The sequence below is a fragment of the Pleurodeles waltl genome, chromosome 4_2 (assembly GCF_031143425.1).
Source record: "Pleurodeles waltl isolate 20211129_DDA chromosome 4_2, aPleWal1.hap1.20221129, whole genome shotgun sequence".
Classification (NCBI taxonomy): Eukaryota; Metazoa; Chordata; class Amphibia; order Caudata; family Salamandridae; genus Pleurodeles; species Pleurodeles waltl.
In genome coordinates this window covers 677436351-677453245 of record NC_090443.1, presented here as the reverse complement: position 1 = coordinate 677453245, position 16895 = coordinate 677436351, and the positions used below count along the sequence as shown (strand labels likewise).

At 43.8% G+C, this 16895-nt stretch overlaps 1 protein-coding gene across 2 annotated transcripts in view; it reads left to right on the top strand.

The window, feature by feature from the left end:
• Positions 1-235: 235 nt before the first annotated feature.
• ST6GALNAC3 (ST6 N-acetylgalactosaminide alpha-2,6-sialyltransferase 3) overlaps positions 236-16895 on the top strand; it is a 1845830-nt gene continuing 1829170 nt past the window's right edge. Inside the window, exon 1 of one of the 2 annotated variants that reach the window (XM_069232255.1) lies at positions 236-469. In XM_069232255.1, coding sequence (XP_069088356.1) covers positions 452-469 — 18 coding nt within the window. In that variant the 5' untranslated portion in view covers positions 236-451. The remainder of the gene's footprint in view (positions 470-16895) is intronic. The other variant, XM_069232256.1, reaches the window with a different exon arrangement.

The following is a 16895-nucleotide window of genomic DNA, read 5'->3' as shown; positions in this document are numbered from 1 at the left end:
AATGTTGATAGGTCTATTGTCTGTGTTTTTTCCAAATGTGTTGGATTAAAAACAAGTATTTTAAAATGTCAAGTCACATGCGACTATTAATGCTGACCAGCTTAAACAAAACAAAAGTGCGTTCCTAAAGGAAACCAACACATGCTGCGGGGTGCAAAAATGCAAGATCCAGACAATCCCCATGCAAGAGCTATGAATCAAACCATGTCACGTGGCTTAGGGGAGGTACTGCTTTGGCTCCCAGCCAGTGACAGGCGCTGAGGGGCGGAATACACCGGGCACGAGACCCCTAATATGAAGAAAGATCCTTCGAATTGTGGTACCTCTGTTTGGATCTTTTGGAATGTGGGGTTTGTCTGTCTCGCCGCAGCCTCAACATGATTCCTGACGGTGGAACTGTTACGAAGCAGATGCTGCTTGCACTGTGGTAGCGAGGCAACAACGGAGGAACATGGCCTGCATTTTAAAGGTACATCTCTATCTGTTGCTTTACATTATTTCTACGGAGGAGTCTCTTGTTGCAGTGAAACAGACGTGCGTTATCGGTTGCACCCTAAAGGTGGGAGAGTGTTTCGTTTTGTTCTAATGGACGTGGAAACAAAACGTGTCCAGCTGTGCGGGGTTCCTTTCCCGCATTGTCAGGACCGCAGGCTGTCAGCTAGTGGAAAATGTGTGCAGAATAACGACAGAGGAAGAGCGAGGGCTTGGACGGGAAGTCTTAACTTTCAGACCGAGGGTAATGCAGTTTTAATTTGGCGTAGCAGAATGCCACAGTTTAACAGGGAAGTTTCTGCTGCACACTTTCCTCAAAGCTGAGGGAGGAAATCGCCTCAGTTTGACGCCCGTGCAATTTCACCAGCAACAAGAAAGTGTGTGCATTACAAGAGAGCTGTTGTTATGTCTCAGTGAAGAGCAATACAGCTGCACGGTGGTCGTAGATTGGGAATGGTAGATAACATAGGTCTATGAGTCACAAAATGTAGATCAGATGACAACATCCTCACCTATCTGGTGTGCTGTAACGTGATGCATCTTGAAGCATATCATACTCGGAATGCTTAATGGTAATTCTTGGAGTCTGGAACGTGTGTAATGACTTTTTATAGTGTGTGTGTGCGCGTCTTTTTAAGTTTGTTAATGACTGTTCCGCTACATGTGCAATGTAGTTGAATGTTCTCCGCTCCTGTATCCTAACGTCTTGTTTAAAAATGATGAGAAAGTTATTTAGACTGTGAAATAACTGTCTTTTTGTGCAGAAAATGTATTATTATTGAACATTAAGTGTTGTTTCTGTATCGTGATCTTTCTAAAATAGCATAATTCTGTGTCACCAGACGTGAGCCTAATGCAGATGTTTCAGAAGTCTGAAGTAATTTAGTCACACCTTGAGATAGCAAATATTACCCTTGTATTGCTTTTCTAGGCCTTGTGTAATGATTTGCAAACCTCGGTTATCCAAACTTTTCCCCTGATTTTCTGTAATTTGGTGTAAGGCTTATTTATGCTTTAGCCTTCTGATTAGTTGTGTTTCTCTTAAATCTCTTTTCTAAAGCGATGCTGCTGTGAATATTCCACAAGTTCGTTTAAAACAAAATCCAGTGTTCGATCAAATGCTCCGTGATATAACGTCCAGTGCTGCTATTGTTTTTATTTAAAGCGGATGACACATCGTTTGTTTAATTCCTGTGGCTTTGAACAAGCTGGACAATCGGTCACTCAGTTGATTTGCGCCCATATACATGCTGAAGCAGCTAGCAACGTTTCTGCTAAAATAATATGATATTATGTGAGCCAATGTACCTTACTTGCATGGGACACAATGTTTCAATAAACAATTATGACTTTAAACTTCACATGTTTGCTGCATGTTGTAGGCCTCACAACTGCCAAAAAAATCCTAACAGGCTGGAAACAAGGTTGATATTTGGGTACCTCCAGATAGTGTAAATTGCACGCTAAGGTTAAATGTCTAGTTGCTGTTTATCGGTAAGGGCTGATCTTGTGATCAGATGACTGTCAGCTTGTGCAATGATACAGCTTGTCCTAACTGAAAGATACAAAAAAGTGATGGATTGAAAGTCCTTCAGCGAGTTGGGGTTAGGTGGTGAGACCCAATGAAACCTACAGGTGACCTGGGCCTGTGTTTTGAACTGGCAGATGTATCACTGTTGGTTTTGAACATATATATCTTCTGATTACTGTTAATTTATTGAGTAGTATATTCCATTGATCAATTCTCTTAACTTTATCTTCGCGTTTGGGTGTGTTGTGTGTCTTTTCTTCCTTAGAGTATATAGGTATTGTTTTGTGACCACTTTGTGTTATTATGAATAATATTATTATGGATACACTGTATTTTGTGTTAGTTACATTCCAAGGACATTCAACTTTAAATCTTTTGTATTACAGTTATAAGTAACTATACAGTTACTCTTCAAAGCTTAAAGACTAAATGTTGTGTCAATAGGTTTTGGTGTCATTAACCGGGCTTATGTCACAAGAATAATGTTTCTGTTGTTCCCAAATCAAACTATGGCCCAAAAAAAAATAATCTTGCAGCTATAAAAATTCATCCCTGTTCTGAAGTGCAATCTCCATGCTCTCGACATGCAACACTGTCATTTCATCTCTGGGAACTGTTCGACCTCATTCTTAACCTACAGCAAAATCAATTCTGCCAGTGCTGCTTGTAAACAAGCTAAGGCAATACAGCTCAGTCCTGACCTGGGACCAATGCCTGATGTTAAGTCTCCTCTCTTCGCCTTTCACTTCATGGTAAAAGCCAGAATATCCATCACACTAGATCGCACTATCTGTGTCAAGGTATTCATCAGTGAAAATAATTCTCTCCGCATGTCCAATCAAAGCTTAAAAAGTAAAAGTAGCGGACTTCACTTAATTTTTATATTGATTAATTTGTTTAATGAGATAAAATTATATATATGTGACTTATTTTTCTGGGTTTATTAATTTATTAATTCACTACATTGCTATCACGCAATGATTGGAAATTTGAGGAGGAGTTAGTAAAATGATTCAAAACTCCTCGACAGCAATTCACTATGAATAGAAGATGAATGCTATTTTAAATAAGCTTTCCCTTTACAAGCAAAGATGTTGCCCAAGAAGCATAGATCAGATTATCTTCTCAGAACACAATTTTCACTTCGTTCAGGTGAATGTACACTTGTTTTCAGCTTCTGATGGACAATTAGGGGCTGACTTACCAACATGTTGCTCTGGTTTTGCATCATAAAAGTGTCAAAAACCAGTGCAAAATGTTTATTTGGGATTTACTTTCCAGTGCAAAACATTATTCATACTCCAAATAAGACCTAAAGTAACAAAAAGTAGCACTGGCTTTGCTTTGCATTCAAGAGCTGTACTGAGGGTGGTGAATGGGCATTCCTATACAGTCACCCATGATTTCTGACTCACATCCATATTTTTTCTAGCATTTGTAGACAGGACTTTGCATCATAAATGATGCCTCTTGGAGGTTGGCGTTAAAAAGGAGAAATTATTTAATTTCTCTACCAGTTTCTGACTTTGCATATGCGTGCTGCACTGTGCAGCACACATCCAAAGTGGAAAAAGTTTTAAAGTTTGTCTAGGCATAATATTTTGTACTAGAAGGGTACCGTTTCAGTACAAAACCTATCTTAGATATGATGCAAACACTTTTTCTCTATAACGCAAAAGTATGTGCGAGGTTGTAGGCAGCCTGATTGTGCTAGGGAGACAGCAAGACAGTGCCATATCTTAATAGATATAGTGCATCCCTACTCCCTTCCTCTCATGCAGCTTAGTGCAGCAACTTTGGCTGCTGTGTTGCGTTGCATGAGTTTTTAGTAAATATTGTACCAGTGCCTGGGAACTCCTGATGGAATGAGTAAGAAAAGTTACAGGCTAAATTGGGATTGCATAGTATCTAGGAAAACCTGCTCCTTGGGGTTTCTCCTAGTAGAGATATTGCGTGCTGAGACTATGTATAATTTATACTGGACAAAAGTGCTGCTTTCCATGAACACCTGCAGAAATAGGAGCACAAACATTCCTGCAGTTATTTGACATACTAGGCCCCAAAACTAGTAATTCCAGGTAAGATATTACTGGAACCAGAGTCCCACATAATTTGTGATGACGGTCTTAGTCTTATTCATGCATCACTGCTAGAAGACAAAGAATTAAGATTTTCTATGTTCATTGCAGCAGAATCAACAGTTACCTTGCATATTAGAAATTCAATCAATATATAAAGACAGTGAAGCCTCCTCTTTTTGTAAATACTGTCATGAATGTTCATCCTGCTTTAAAGAGGACAGTAGGTCAGTTTTTACATCTGAAAGATTTACAGATATCTCCTTTCTATCCTGCCTAATAATTATGCATTTAGTTGTCAGTAATTCTGGGTCCCCATGGACTCTCCATGGAGTGGAGGGATTGCGGGGGCTGGAGTTTTGGGATGCACCCTTAAGAGAAATGGGAGCTGTCCTGCTGCATAGTTGTTGGGGCCTATGGACTTTTGTGTCAGATGATGATCTTTTTGCATTATTAATGCTTGTGATGTGTTATAATGCTATGACCCTGCTCATGCTCGAAGTGTTGTAAAAAAATCAAATAAAATGTTAAAAAAGTATTCTGGGTCCCAGTGATAAATGTCAATTTTGTGTTTAAAGAGAGTAGAAATAAATTGTTAACTACAGCTGTGCCTGCAATCCTGTGCAGTTATGCAGGAGCTGTATACCACTGTATTCCTGCATCATTTATTTATACTGTGTTTGTTTAGTGCCTAAATAAAATGAAGAATTTAATGAAAGACTGGTTTCGCCATGTTTCGTGTAACAATGTCAGACTGTACAGGCCTCAAAAAATCATAAAAATATTACTAGACCTCAGGTCAAGTAGCTTGAATAATCTACTCGACCTGACTGTAATGTACTTGACACGGAAACGGGTCTCAAATTGTATGATCCCATGCAAATACTCTATTTTACAGTCACCTTTTTCTTCATTCTCATATTTGAGTGCACCTTCAAATATGTGAGTTCAGCATTTCTGCTGTAAAAAAATCCTCTTGTTTGATTAAATACACTAAACATTTGCGCCATGTTTAATACATCTAGCCCACATATAGGGTACACATGATCCATGCATGACTTGCCGATTTGTTTACTAATAGCTTTGCCATCAGGGCAGGAGTGTTTCTCAGTATGTTTAAACACTCACTTTTATTAAGTATGTTACTAAAGTATGATGTGGTAACACACTGTCATTTACAGACAGTACATTTTCAGGAAATGTCCAAAAACCTTCCCACTAACTTGCAGCTTTACTGATAAAACTGTATAGTATTAACAATAATCTGTGAAAATTGGGTTTCAGAAAACATTTATCATTTGCCCATCACCAAGTAAAGTGTTCTGACGTTTTTTTCCATTCTATTAAAATATTTTTTTCATCACACAAGTAGAAAAAATGGTCTTTCACAACTACTGAAATATATTTTGAAATGTTTGTAAAGTTGAGTTAGTTATATAAATGTATGTTATGAAAAACCTGATACCAAAAGCCTTTCATTTCACATAGGTCAGACAGTTCAACTTACAAAATCCTGGAAATCTGCAGGAAAAGTATTTGCATTGCAAGAAGACATACTGACTTTTGACCTCTGTCTCTGAACACAGAACCAATGCCACAAGAATAAGATTTAAAGACATCTTAATTGCTAAATCAGTTTTTGACTGAACTGAACACCTGTTCTTTGTCCACTGCCAGAAGGGTCCAGTCTAAAAATAGCTCAATCTCATAAAATGCCAATGCAAGTTTTTTTTCAAGCGCTGGGTACAGTAAATTCAAATTGTTTTGCTGGCTGCAGTAATACTTTTACTCAGTGTTTGATATCGGATATATACTAAAGCACATTAAGGTCACCTTGTGTAACCATATTCCAAGCAAAAATGTTGTGGTGTGTCCATGGAACAAACAAGAGATGGAAACTGATCCCCTACTTGGGCAGGGAATTTTTATGGCACAGTGTTTCTTACAGCGAAACCCAAAGTTGGCATTTCTTAACTTTTCTGTAATAAAGGTGCTGAAAGCAATGGATCGCCCAGTGGAGCATATAAGGGACCGCACTACGCTAAAACACTGAAAAGGTGGGGAAAGAGGGTGGAGGGTGTCCACATTCAAGTTTACCTTCAGGGAAAGGTAAGATGCAAATTTTGGTCAAGGTTGTACAGGGCTTTTTTTCAAAGGACAAATAGACACTGTCACCTCTGTTAGCTTTCCGGCTTCGGATGGTGGTTTTGTTAGCATGTGCAGCAGGGAGTGGCTAGCATGTTTCACACATCCCACCAGCAGGGTGCACGAGAGTTAAAGGAACAATCTAATAGATTACTTGGATCAACATGATTTTGCTCTCCTCTTTTATACTCAGTGAAAAGCTGTTATTCCAAATTTGCTTAAAGTTCTACTACATTGGAGCAGTCAGATGGCTGCATTGTTACACAGGGTTCTGACACACTTAAATCCCTATAGCTTTTTTGATTGTGGCCACTTGGTTTTTGACCTTCACGGTGAGTGAGTCTCACTGATTAATTCTGATTCACTGTAAGCTTCTATAAAATTAAGTGCCATTCACCACTGTCCACCTTTTAAAATAAGGTCCTCTGCTGCACAACCGAGGCTCATTGTTGATTACAAAAGAACACAAGTGCACATGTGCTGCCATATGTGTGGGCTAAGCGAGTTTGTCTACTTTGTGACTCAGCTCTGTATTTCGAAATGGAAAACCTGTTGCTGATGGAGTCTTGAATTAACTGGTTATGGTCTGTGTAGGCCTTATAATGTAATTGAACATACATGCAGGCATATCCCCATTTCTCTTTGACTATAGTTAGTCTGTAGTGCTTTCAGTGTGATTCTGTAATGCTTCACTGTATGTATGTAATGCTTCACTTTATTCACACTTTAGGTGAAAGCTGCACCAAACTATCAGTATTTTAAAGGTTTTTTGTGCAACTACTTAACCCTCTCCTGGCCAACAAGTATTCCATGCTAGCAAATGTGTGTTTTTGAATTCAGAGAATGCAGGAACAGTCCATCTTGTGCTTATAAAATATGATAACCTAAATACATAGACTTGGGTTGTAATTATCTTTGCTAATATAAGGGTTTCCACTAAAACTAGGATAAAAAATGGATTAAAATGTGCTTTACCCTGGCTCTGATTATTTACACTTGCTAGAATGTTTGACAGTTGAGAGGATGTATTTTACTGTACTCAGATTATGTTTTTTTTTTTGGCAGAACTCAGAAGGGTTTTCAAAAACTGCTGAATGGCATCACAGAGTGAAGTTTGAAGAATAGGCTTGCTAATACCTGCTGTTGGATGAAGGTTACATCAGTTAGAAGAGTTGTTAAAATATAAATAATGAAGCATGAAAAAGAATAAGATAGGGTAATTGAGTGCCATTATTTTTTTTAGGGACTGTTATAATGTAGCAACAGTCAGAAACAAACTTTGGCAGTCATTATGAACATGGCGGTCTGGACCGCCACGCCGGCGGTGGTGGTCATTATCGCCAGCGACATGGCGGTCCAAACCGCTATATTCTGAACAAAGTAGTGAACTGGCTGCAAAGCAAGCAGTTCACTACCACCTACTGCCGGGCCAGAATCGACCACCAGGCTGACTGTAGGCACATTCGACCCAGAGGTGGAGGCCTGACCAGCAGTGAGATTATGATCCCGTTTCCACCTGGGATTTCCACAGGTGACAGGAATATGCATTCCTGTCACCTGTATGTGACACGCCAGCCCCCCCCTTGTCACTACATCCACCCACCCCCCCAAGCCCCTATATCTACCCCAAACCCTGAAAACCGACCGCCAAAACACCATGTAGGCCCTTCAGCTTGACCCTCACCATTGTCCACCCCCATCCCTACATACTGGTTCCCCCAAACCCTAACCCCCCACATCCTCATGCACCCATTCACCTACATGCACACACACATACATACACTCACACACACATCCCCCAATACATACACCACATCCCCATGCACTCACCCACTCGCACAAACAACCCCCTCTTCCCTCTCGGACAGCACTTACCTCTTCCCTCACGCTGCTCCGGGAGGGAACGGGCTCCCTGGATGCTGCATCGCCACCTCTCCATACAGCATCACGCCTATGAATGCATCATAGGCGTAGCGGTGTCTGGACCTGTGTGGCGGTGAGGGTGGAGCAGCCTTTACTCCCACCACCGACCACCAGCATGGCGGCCCTCACAGCCATCAATGGCAGTGAGGCTCCATGCATCATTATTTGGCGGGATGCCGTCCGCTGCCACTGGCGGTCTTCCGTTGACCGCCTGCATGGTTGGTGACAGGGCAAAATCAAAATTACCCCCTTTGTTTCTCACTGTTGCTATGTTATAAAGGAATTCTAGTTTGCTCTGCCAGGGCTCATAGAGAGTTTTCCACTATGGCTCTCCTCTCTGATGTAAAGCAGACAGCACAGCTTCAGGTGGTGAGGTGGAAAGGAAGACACAGAGGGCGTTATTACAACTTTGGTGGAGGTGTTAATCCGTCCCAAAAGTGACGGTAAAGTGACGGATATACCACCAGCCGTATTACGAGTTCCATAGGATATAATGGACTCGTAATACGGCGGTACATACAGTGTATAAATAGACTTTCAGCTTTCAAAGCGTTGTTTTTGTTTTTTACATTATGGACATATGAGCTCATACAGTCAGGCAAACAAGAATTCCTAATTGTATAATTGAAATTTGTACCCTTATTTTTTAAAAGAAAGCAGATGGGGGGTAAGGGAGAAAGGAACAAGGATAGTATGGAGGGGTTGATCTTGGAATAAGGGAGAGATGGAGATGTCGTGTGAAATGAGGGATAGAGGGAAAAAAGAAAAAAAAGAAGAAAGAGGTCGGGGAGGGTTGTTAGATGGAGAGACTGGGGGATAAATAGGAAGGCCTTGAGTCCTGAAGCTAACCTGGCTGGACCAAGGGGTAAATTGTTCTGTAGCTCCCCGTCTGTAATAAGTTACTACCTAGGGGTAGGTAGTGTGCATGTTAGGTATGGTGAGGTCAATTAAAGAATGGGTACTTCTTATATGTGTTAGTTTCTCAGTCGTTGTTTGTGTTAGAGAGCAATGTGCGGTATCAGATTGGTGAGTTTAAAGTCCCAAGCATATGTCAAGGTGAGGGGTCTAGGAGGTAATAAAGAGAGGAAAAAAAGGGGGGGAGAAACAGTAACTAGCGAGAGGGAGAGGGGACAATGGGGCATTAAATATGTCCCAAGGTTCTAAGAGGGTAGTTGATGTTCCTTAGCCATTGGAAATTGGCTATTGGCCATCCACCAGCTGCTTCATGGTCTCGTCAGGAATGGGCACCAGACTTCCCCAAATAGCTCTGCTTGGTCCTGTCGGTTATAAATCACTCGTTCATGGGTGGCAGTTTGATACGTGGCCGTCATCCATTCTGTCGGTGTGGGGGCAATACTGGATCCAATGCCGGAGTATGCATATTTTGGCCGTGGCAAGTGTCGTATGGAGTAATCGTTTATGCGCCCGTGATAGGGAGGGGTACGGGCGAGTATCGTGTAGAAGAATAAGTGATGGCGGGCTCGGTTTTGGTATCTGTATGAAGTCCAATAGGGCAAGGCGTACCGCATCCCATAGGGACTGTATCGTCGGACAATGGCATAGGATATGGAGTTGGTCACAATAGGATTCTGTGCATCTCCAGCAGTTCGCGTGCGGTATCAACCCTGCCCTAAGAAGTATAGCGGGGGTCCAGTACCAATCTTGAAGGATTTTGAATAGGCAAAATTTCAGGCGTGCTTCGCGTACTCCCCTGTCGAGGGCTTCTAGTATGTCTGGTCATTCTTCGTCCGTATCGGTTATCTCAAGTTTGTCCTGCCATTTTAAGCGTAATCGTTCAAGAAGAGGTTGTGAATAGAGGTGGTTTGTTAATTCAGCATAGAGGCCAGCCCGGATGCCTCTGTGTCGGCCACATTTCTGAAGATAGGTGACGATGGGTGAGGTTTTAAGCGTCCACAGGGGGGCTCCTAATGTTCTACGCATACAAAGTTTAAGCTTTAGATATCGCCACTCCTGATTACTGTGGATACCGAACTCTTCCTGGAGAGAGGCGAATGTGTGGAAGCTATTTCTATCTATAATGTGAGATATATTGTGGATACCTGCCTCGAGCCATTGGGGCCATCTGAGAATATTCCCTCCTATTTTTATGCTTTTTTTCCCTGCTATGGGAGCCTGGGTGTGCAGGGAGGGGTGTACTCCTAACAGTCGATGGGCCCTGCGCCAAGCTGTGTTTGTAGCCTTGAGGATGGGGTTAGCTAAGGAAATATGGTCAGCGTATATCCCTCCCATCTCCGTATACTGTCCATTTAGGAGTTTCTCTGTGACCACCCATTGCGGTGGATCGGGTATATCTGGAAGTGTGTATATTAGATGTGAGAGTTGTAGGGCTAGTGAGTATTGTTCTACAGAGGGTAGTCCTAATCCTCCATAGGGCCGTCGTGCCAGTATAATTGCAGGTTTCAGTCTTGGGCGTAAGGAGCCCCATACGAACGTCCTTATGGATGCGTCGATCAAACGGAGTGAGGAAAGGGGTATCTGTAGGGGGAGCATACCTAGCACATATGTAAAACGTGGCAAGGTGACCATTCTGACCACCTGTGTCCTGCCCCACGTGGACAGGCATAATAATGGTCATTTGGCATAGTTTTATTTCATTATAGATATAAGGGGGTCTAGATTGTCCCTCACCATGTGTTCCAGGCCTCGGTTAATAAACGTTCCTAGGTATTTAAGGCGAGTCGGGTCCATTTAAATTGGAGGCCATGTATCGCTGCCCTCGTTGTTATGCAGGATAGTGGTAGTGCCTCGCTTTTATCCCAGTTTACCCGGTATCCGGATAAGGATGCGAAGTCCTCTATAGTAGAGAGTAGTGCTGGTAGAGAGGTTTCCAAATCGGACATTGTTAACAAAATGTCGTGTGCATAGAGATAGATTTTGGATATGCCCCCGGTTATTTGGATCCCTTTTATCTGGTGAGAGTTCCGTATAGTGGCGGCTAGGGGTTCCATGGCCAGTAGGAAGAGAAGTGGTGACAGGGGGCAGCCCTGGTGCGTGCCTCTTCCAATAGGGAATCGGTCTGACAAGATACCCCCACAATTAACCTGTGCCGTGGGATGGTCATATAATAAACGTACTTTGGAGATAAATTGTTCCCCACGGCCAAAATGCTTCATGGTAGTGAATAGTTAGGACCACTCAATGCGGTCAAATGTTTTTTCCACATCTAGGGACAGGGCTAGGGCTTCTTCAGGTAATTGCAGGGATTCTAACAGTGTATGGCAAAGAGTACGCATATGATTTCTGGAGGTGCGGCCTGGTACGAACCCCACTTGGGCATTATGAATCAATGATGGTATCACCTTGCGGAGCCGTGCTGCTAAAACACTGGCTAGGAGTTTAACATCCCCGTTCAGAAGTGAGATAGGACGATAACTGCCACAGAGGAGTGGGGTCCCTCCCTTGCTTAGGCAGGACGACAATTGTGGCCTTGTTGGATAGAGCGCCCAGGGAGCCTTCCTGACATGCTTCCGTCAGTGCTTCATGTACTGCGGTGATTGCCTCTTCCTCGACCCATTTATAGAGTTCCACAGGGAATCCGTCTTATCCTGGAGATTTATGGTAGGGGAGGTTTGTTATAACTTGAGTTTACTTATATCGCTGTCTAAGAAAGCCCTACCTGCCTCCGACAAACGAGGTAGGTTGGCCGCGTTAAGGAATATCTCCATTTGTGTCTGATCGGTCGTTGTTTCAGGAGTGTACAGATGTCCGTAGTACTTGGCAAATTCATTTACAATGGGGGTTATTACAACTTTGGAGGAGGTGTTAATCTGTCCCAAAAGTGACGGTAAAGTGACGGATATACCACCAGCCGTATTACGAGTCCATTATATCCTATGGAACTCGTAATACGGCTGGTGGTATATCTGTCACATTTGGGACGGATTAACACCTCCTCCAAAGTTGTAATAACCCCCATAATCTTGCCGACGAGTTAGCACTGCTCCTGAGGAAGATGTTATGGCAGAGGCTGCCTCTCTTTGTCGGAGCTGTGCCGGCAGGAGACGTCCTGCTTTTTCTCCTTGTTCATAATGGCGGCCTCACAATTTTTGCAGTGCGTATTCCGCCTGAGATGTATAGAGTTCGTTGTGTGCCATGCGGGCCTGTGCTAGGAAGCGGCGTAGCCTAGGGGACGGTTGGACGGTATATTGTTTAGTGAGGTCCTAAGGTGGTTTGGCGGGCTATTCTGTCTTTATTGGCCAATGCTGCATCTCGCATCATGTTCCCTCTCAGGGTCGCTTTTGCCGCCGCCCATAGGATCCTTTTGGAGGACACTGTGCCTGTATTCTCGGCCATGTATGTAGATACGTGGGCTTTTAATTGTTCCTTCCCTTGGGGGGAGCGGTATCTGTGTACAGCGAGGCGCCATGGTTTTCGACCGGGGGGGATAGTCCTACCTGGATCAGGATTAGTATTGGAGGGTGATCTGAGAGGCCACTGTCTAGGATGCAGGTGTCTTGCATATGAGGAATTACAGTGTGTGATACCAAGAAATAGTCCAGACGCGACTGGGTGCCATGGACGGTGGATAGAAAAGTAAATTCCTTTTCTTTTGGGTGTTGTATTCTCCAGCAATCCACTAGACCGACATCCATATTCAGGTCCGTCAAGAGCGCCCTGTCGTGATTGTTACATACATCAATGGGGCCAGTCCTGTCCATTATGGCATCTTGGGCGAGATTCCAGTCTCCCCCAATTATGTATCGTTTAGTTCCGATTTCTGTCAGGAGACGATTTAGCTATAGAAGGAATGGGCGTTTTGGGCCGTTTGGTGCGTAGATGGAGCCCACGCATAAGAAGGTATTCCCTAGTTTTAGATCAGCAAATATATACCTTCCTTCCGTATCGTTCCAGGTTTTAATGATAGTGACCGGAAGGGATTTACGCACTAGTATCGCCACTCCGCATTTGCGGGGCCCACTGTTTCCAGATTCCTGATTCACTGGGCAGCAGCTGAAGGCAACCCTCCCTACCCAATCCCGTCTAAGTTTACTGGATTCCAGAGTGTCAAGGGGAGTCTCTTGGATCAAAGCGATATCTGTTTTTTTGTATTGGAGATAGGACAGTATCTTTTTTCGCTTAACATAGCTCGTCATGCCATGTACATTCCAGGAGAGTATCCGTAATGGTCGCGTCGCTTGAGGGGCATTCTTGGACATCTTGGATAGGTGTGAATAATCACCCTTGTACCAGGATTAGCTCTGGTGGGGGGGAGGGAGGATTGGGGATACTGACTTAGTTGCTAGAGTGGGAGTTGTGTTTTGTTATGGTACGGTGTTTTATACGGGGGTGGCAGCTGGTGGAGGCCAAGGGTGTCCTCTGGAAAAGGAAGGGAAAGGGAAGGAGGGGGTAGAGGGAGAGAAAACAGTATAGATGGGACAAGAGCCGGATTGGGGGGGGATATGGAGGGAAAAGAAGACAAGGAGAAAGAAAAGAAAAGAGTGGGGGAGTGAGGGGATGGATGTGTGTGCTGAGTTGGAAATTAAGAGTATAGCGAGAAAGCGTGCAATTAGGGGGGGAGTAGAGGAGGGAAGGGATGAGGGAAGCTAGGACCCCAACCTCCTTCATTAGGTCTGTAAACGGCGGGTTCGATTTCTCTCGGAGCTCACGTGCCGTCGGAGCGATCTCTGTCAGGGGGCAGGGGGGAAAGAGAGAAAGAAAGGAGGGGGAAGGTGTTGATGGAGGGTGGTACTTAAGGTGTTATGCCTAATACTTGATGTTGTGTGGTATCGGAGGGTATTTTATGGGCTCATAAGATAGAATCGTAAAGTAAAGACATGATAGATGAAAAGAAAGAGGTCGGTTGGCTAAGAAAGGTCAGGGAGAAGGAGGGGGGGTGCAGACAGGGCAATACAATTCTCGTACAGGCGATGGTACATAAAGGTACCAATATATAATATAATACATCCCGAATATTTCTTTTCAACTATAACACTACTTCGTCACGCATTACAACATTTCTGTGACCTATTAAGTCAACCAACATAACACATCCTAATGTCCTATCGCATTATCATATCATGAGCCATTATACTAGGCGTCACGCTATTTATCGTAGGATAGGTAATGGGTGCTGCTGAGCCCCGGGTTGTGCGAGGGCAATGCGTATCTCACCCGTTGTGAATTTCTTGCTGTGTATTATTACATCATAATACTGACAAGAAAGGGATATGCATGTATTGCCAGGGTCCTAGCTTGGTATGCGCCACCGTCATGGTCGTTCTGTTTTAGATGGTAGATACGGGTAGTAACAATAATTAGTCTAGGGGCGGGTACAGACGTTCGGGGGAGGGATAGCTAACAGTTTACATTGTAATGCTATAATGTGGTGTGGCAGTGTAAGATATCATATTGTTTCGCTTTGTTATGTGGTATTGTGTTATATTATATCTTTTTGTTCTATTTTTTCATTTTATTATAGTAAAGTAAAGTAATTGGGGCATTAATATACCTCAGGTTGCATTGTGTTGTGTGTCCCAGGGTTGAGGTTAATTTATCTTTATGTGGTCTAGTCCCGTCCCTTGGGGTAATAATGGGGGTTAGGTGGCACTAGTGTCGGCGCTAGTTGTATGTGGTGTGTATTAGGATGGGTCCGTGTACCATGTTGTTTGCTGCTATGAGATATTTTGTAGTGTGTGGAACAAGGGTCATTTTCTATAATAGTTGATTATTGTTTGTTATCTGTTATTTCATGCCCCTGTTACATTGTTGTAGGGTCGGGTCTGGGCCCTTACTTAGCTTTCATGAAGACGGTGGGGTCTGGTCCCTGTTCTGGTGATTATCCCCTGTCATTCCCTGGGGACAGATAACGATTTGCTGGTAGTTTCACATTATAGGGCCTCGGATCTAATCGTGGAGAACGTGGACTTTTCAATCGCCTGGTTTTAACATCGGTACTAGCAATCTTAGACAGTTATAATAATGATACACATATGATCTGGAAAGGTACTCATCCGTCCTCGAGGTCTACAGCTGTTGTTTTCAACTTTGGAGCGATTGTCTCTCATATCACTGCATCGCGTCGTCTTCTCAAGAAGATCCAGTCGTTGGCTTTAAAGGGGAGTGGGATTTGTCTCTCTCCGACAGTTGAGTGTGGATTACTACTGCGTGTAAGATCTGACCCCTGTCATCATATGATCTGGCTAGTCTCTCTATGTCTCTACCTCTGTGACTGGCTTCAGCATCATATAAAGCCGTTTTCGTCTTCCCCTTTCCCAAGAGGAGGGTTCTGGCATCTTCACTGTCCCCTACAATGCCATGCATGCAGTCTGTGCTGGTAGAGTCCATAGGCTGAGATTGGAAAGAATCAAAGAAGAGTCTCAGTTCGTCAGGGTTGTAAAAGTCCTTGGATACTCCATTTTTGGTAACCCACATTCTTGCAGGGTCAAAAAGGCCGTATTTCATCTCTAGTTGGCGGAGCCCGGGTCGTAGAGCTAGGAAAGCCTTTCTACGTTCATTGGTCTCCTTGGAAAATTCAGCAGTTATTCGGATCTCGTGCTGATCTATTCAGAAAGGGCCGTGGGTGCGCGCCACTTGGAGTATTTGACGGGTTTGATTATGCCGCAGCAAGCATGCGATGATTGGACGGGGCCTTGAAGAGTTGTCAGAGCGTTTTGGGCCTATCCTGTGTGCCCGTTGAAATTCTAGTGGCGGGTCAAAGTCCAACGAAGTCATTTTTGGGAGAGTGGAGCTCAGAAAAGCCTGCATATCCGAGCCTTCTTCATTTTCCGGGATCCCAAGTAGGCGGATATTGTCTCTCCGCCTCCTGTCCTCCATATCTGTTAGTTTGCTCCTGAGGTAGAGGAAATCTTGTTCTCGCTCCTGAGACATATTAACCTGCGTCTCTAGTGATCCCATGCGCTGCTCCAGCCCCGTCACTCTAGATTGAAAGCCTGCTATGTCAGATCGCAGGAATTTAGTTTCTAGTGTTAGCGAGGTTATAGAGGCGTCCATCCCCTCTATGCAGCGGCTAACAGTGGTGATCTCCTGTAGTATCCGGTCCATAGCTGTGGAGTGTACTTTTTCAGACATTGTGGTAGACTCGTTTGAAGGTGGCAATGTTTGAGGGTTTGTCTTTGTGGGGGTTAGGCATTTGTCTTGTAGCGCTTCTGAAAATAATAGCTGTCGTGCAGGTTTGCTGGCAGGTTTATGATTCGGTTTGTTACCGGGCATCGCCTCAACTGTCTGCAGAGTCTGTCCACGTAGGGCCCGGATCTCCCTCCGCGAGATCCGATAAGGATATAGATTTTCTGTGCCAGCCAATTCTCGTTTTTATTCTGTCTCTTCCCGTTTTTTTGGTCCTTGACTGTTTATGTTTGACTTCTTGATTTCTTTCTTTCCCCCCTCCTGTCTCTGCGTCTGTTTATTTATTGTTCTCCACTTTCCTTTTTCCCTTGTTCTCTTTAGTGTATCCCCCTAGTGCTTATTGCGGGTTGTGAAGGCCTGTCATTGTCTATGAGGCGGAAAAGGGTGTACACAAGGAGAGGTCAGCTGCCATGGGGTCGATGTAGAGCCTACCATGGCCCTTAGTGTTGAGAATCTATGTCCTGCATCTGCCGAGACTGATTCTTCAGTAGTTGACGTTGATTGCGGTGGGTAGTAGAGGGGGAGGAGAGGGGCTGGTTTACTTTCCTCCGGGTCTTTTGCCGGCTGTCTAATCTTGCTAATCTGGGTGGGGGTATGTGTGGCTCTTCGACTGTCCTCGCCAG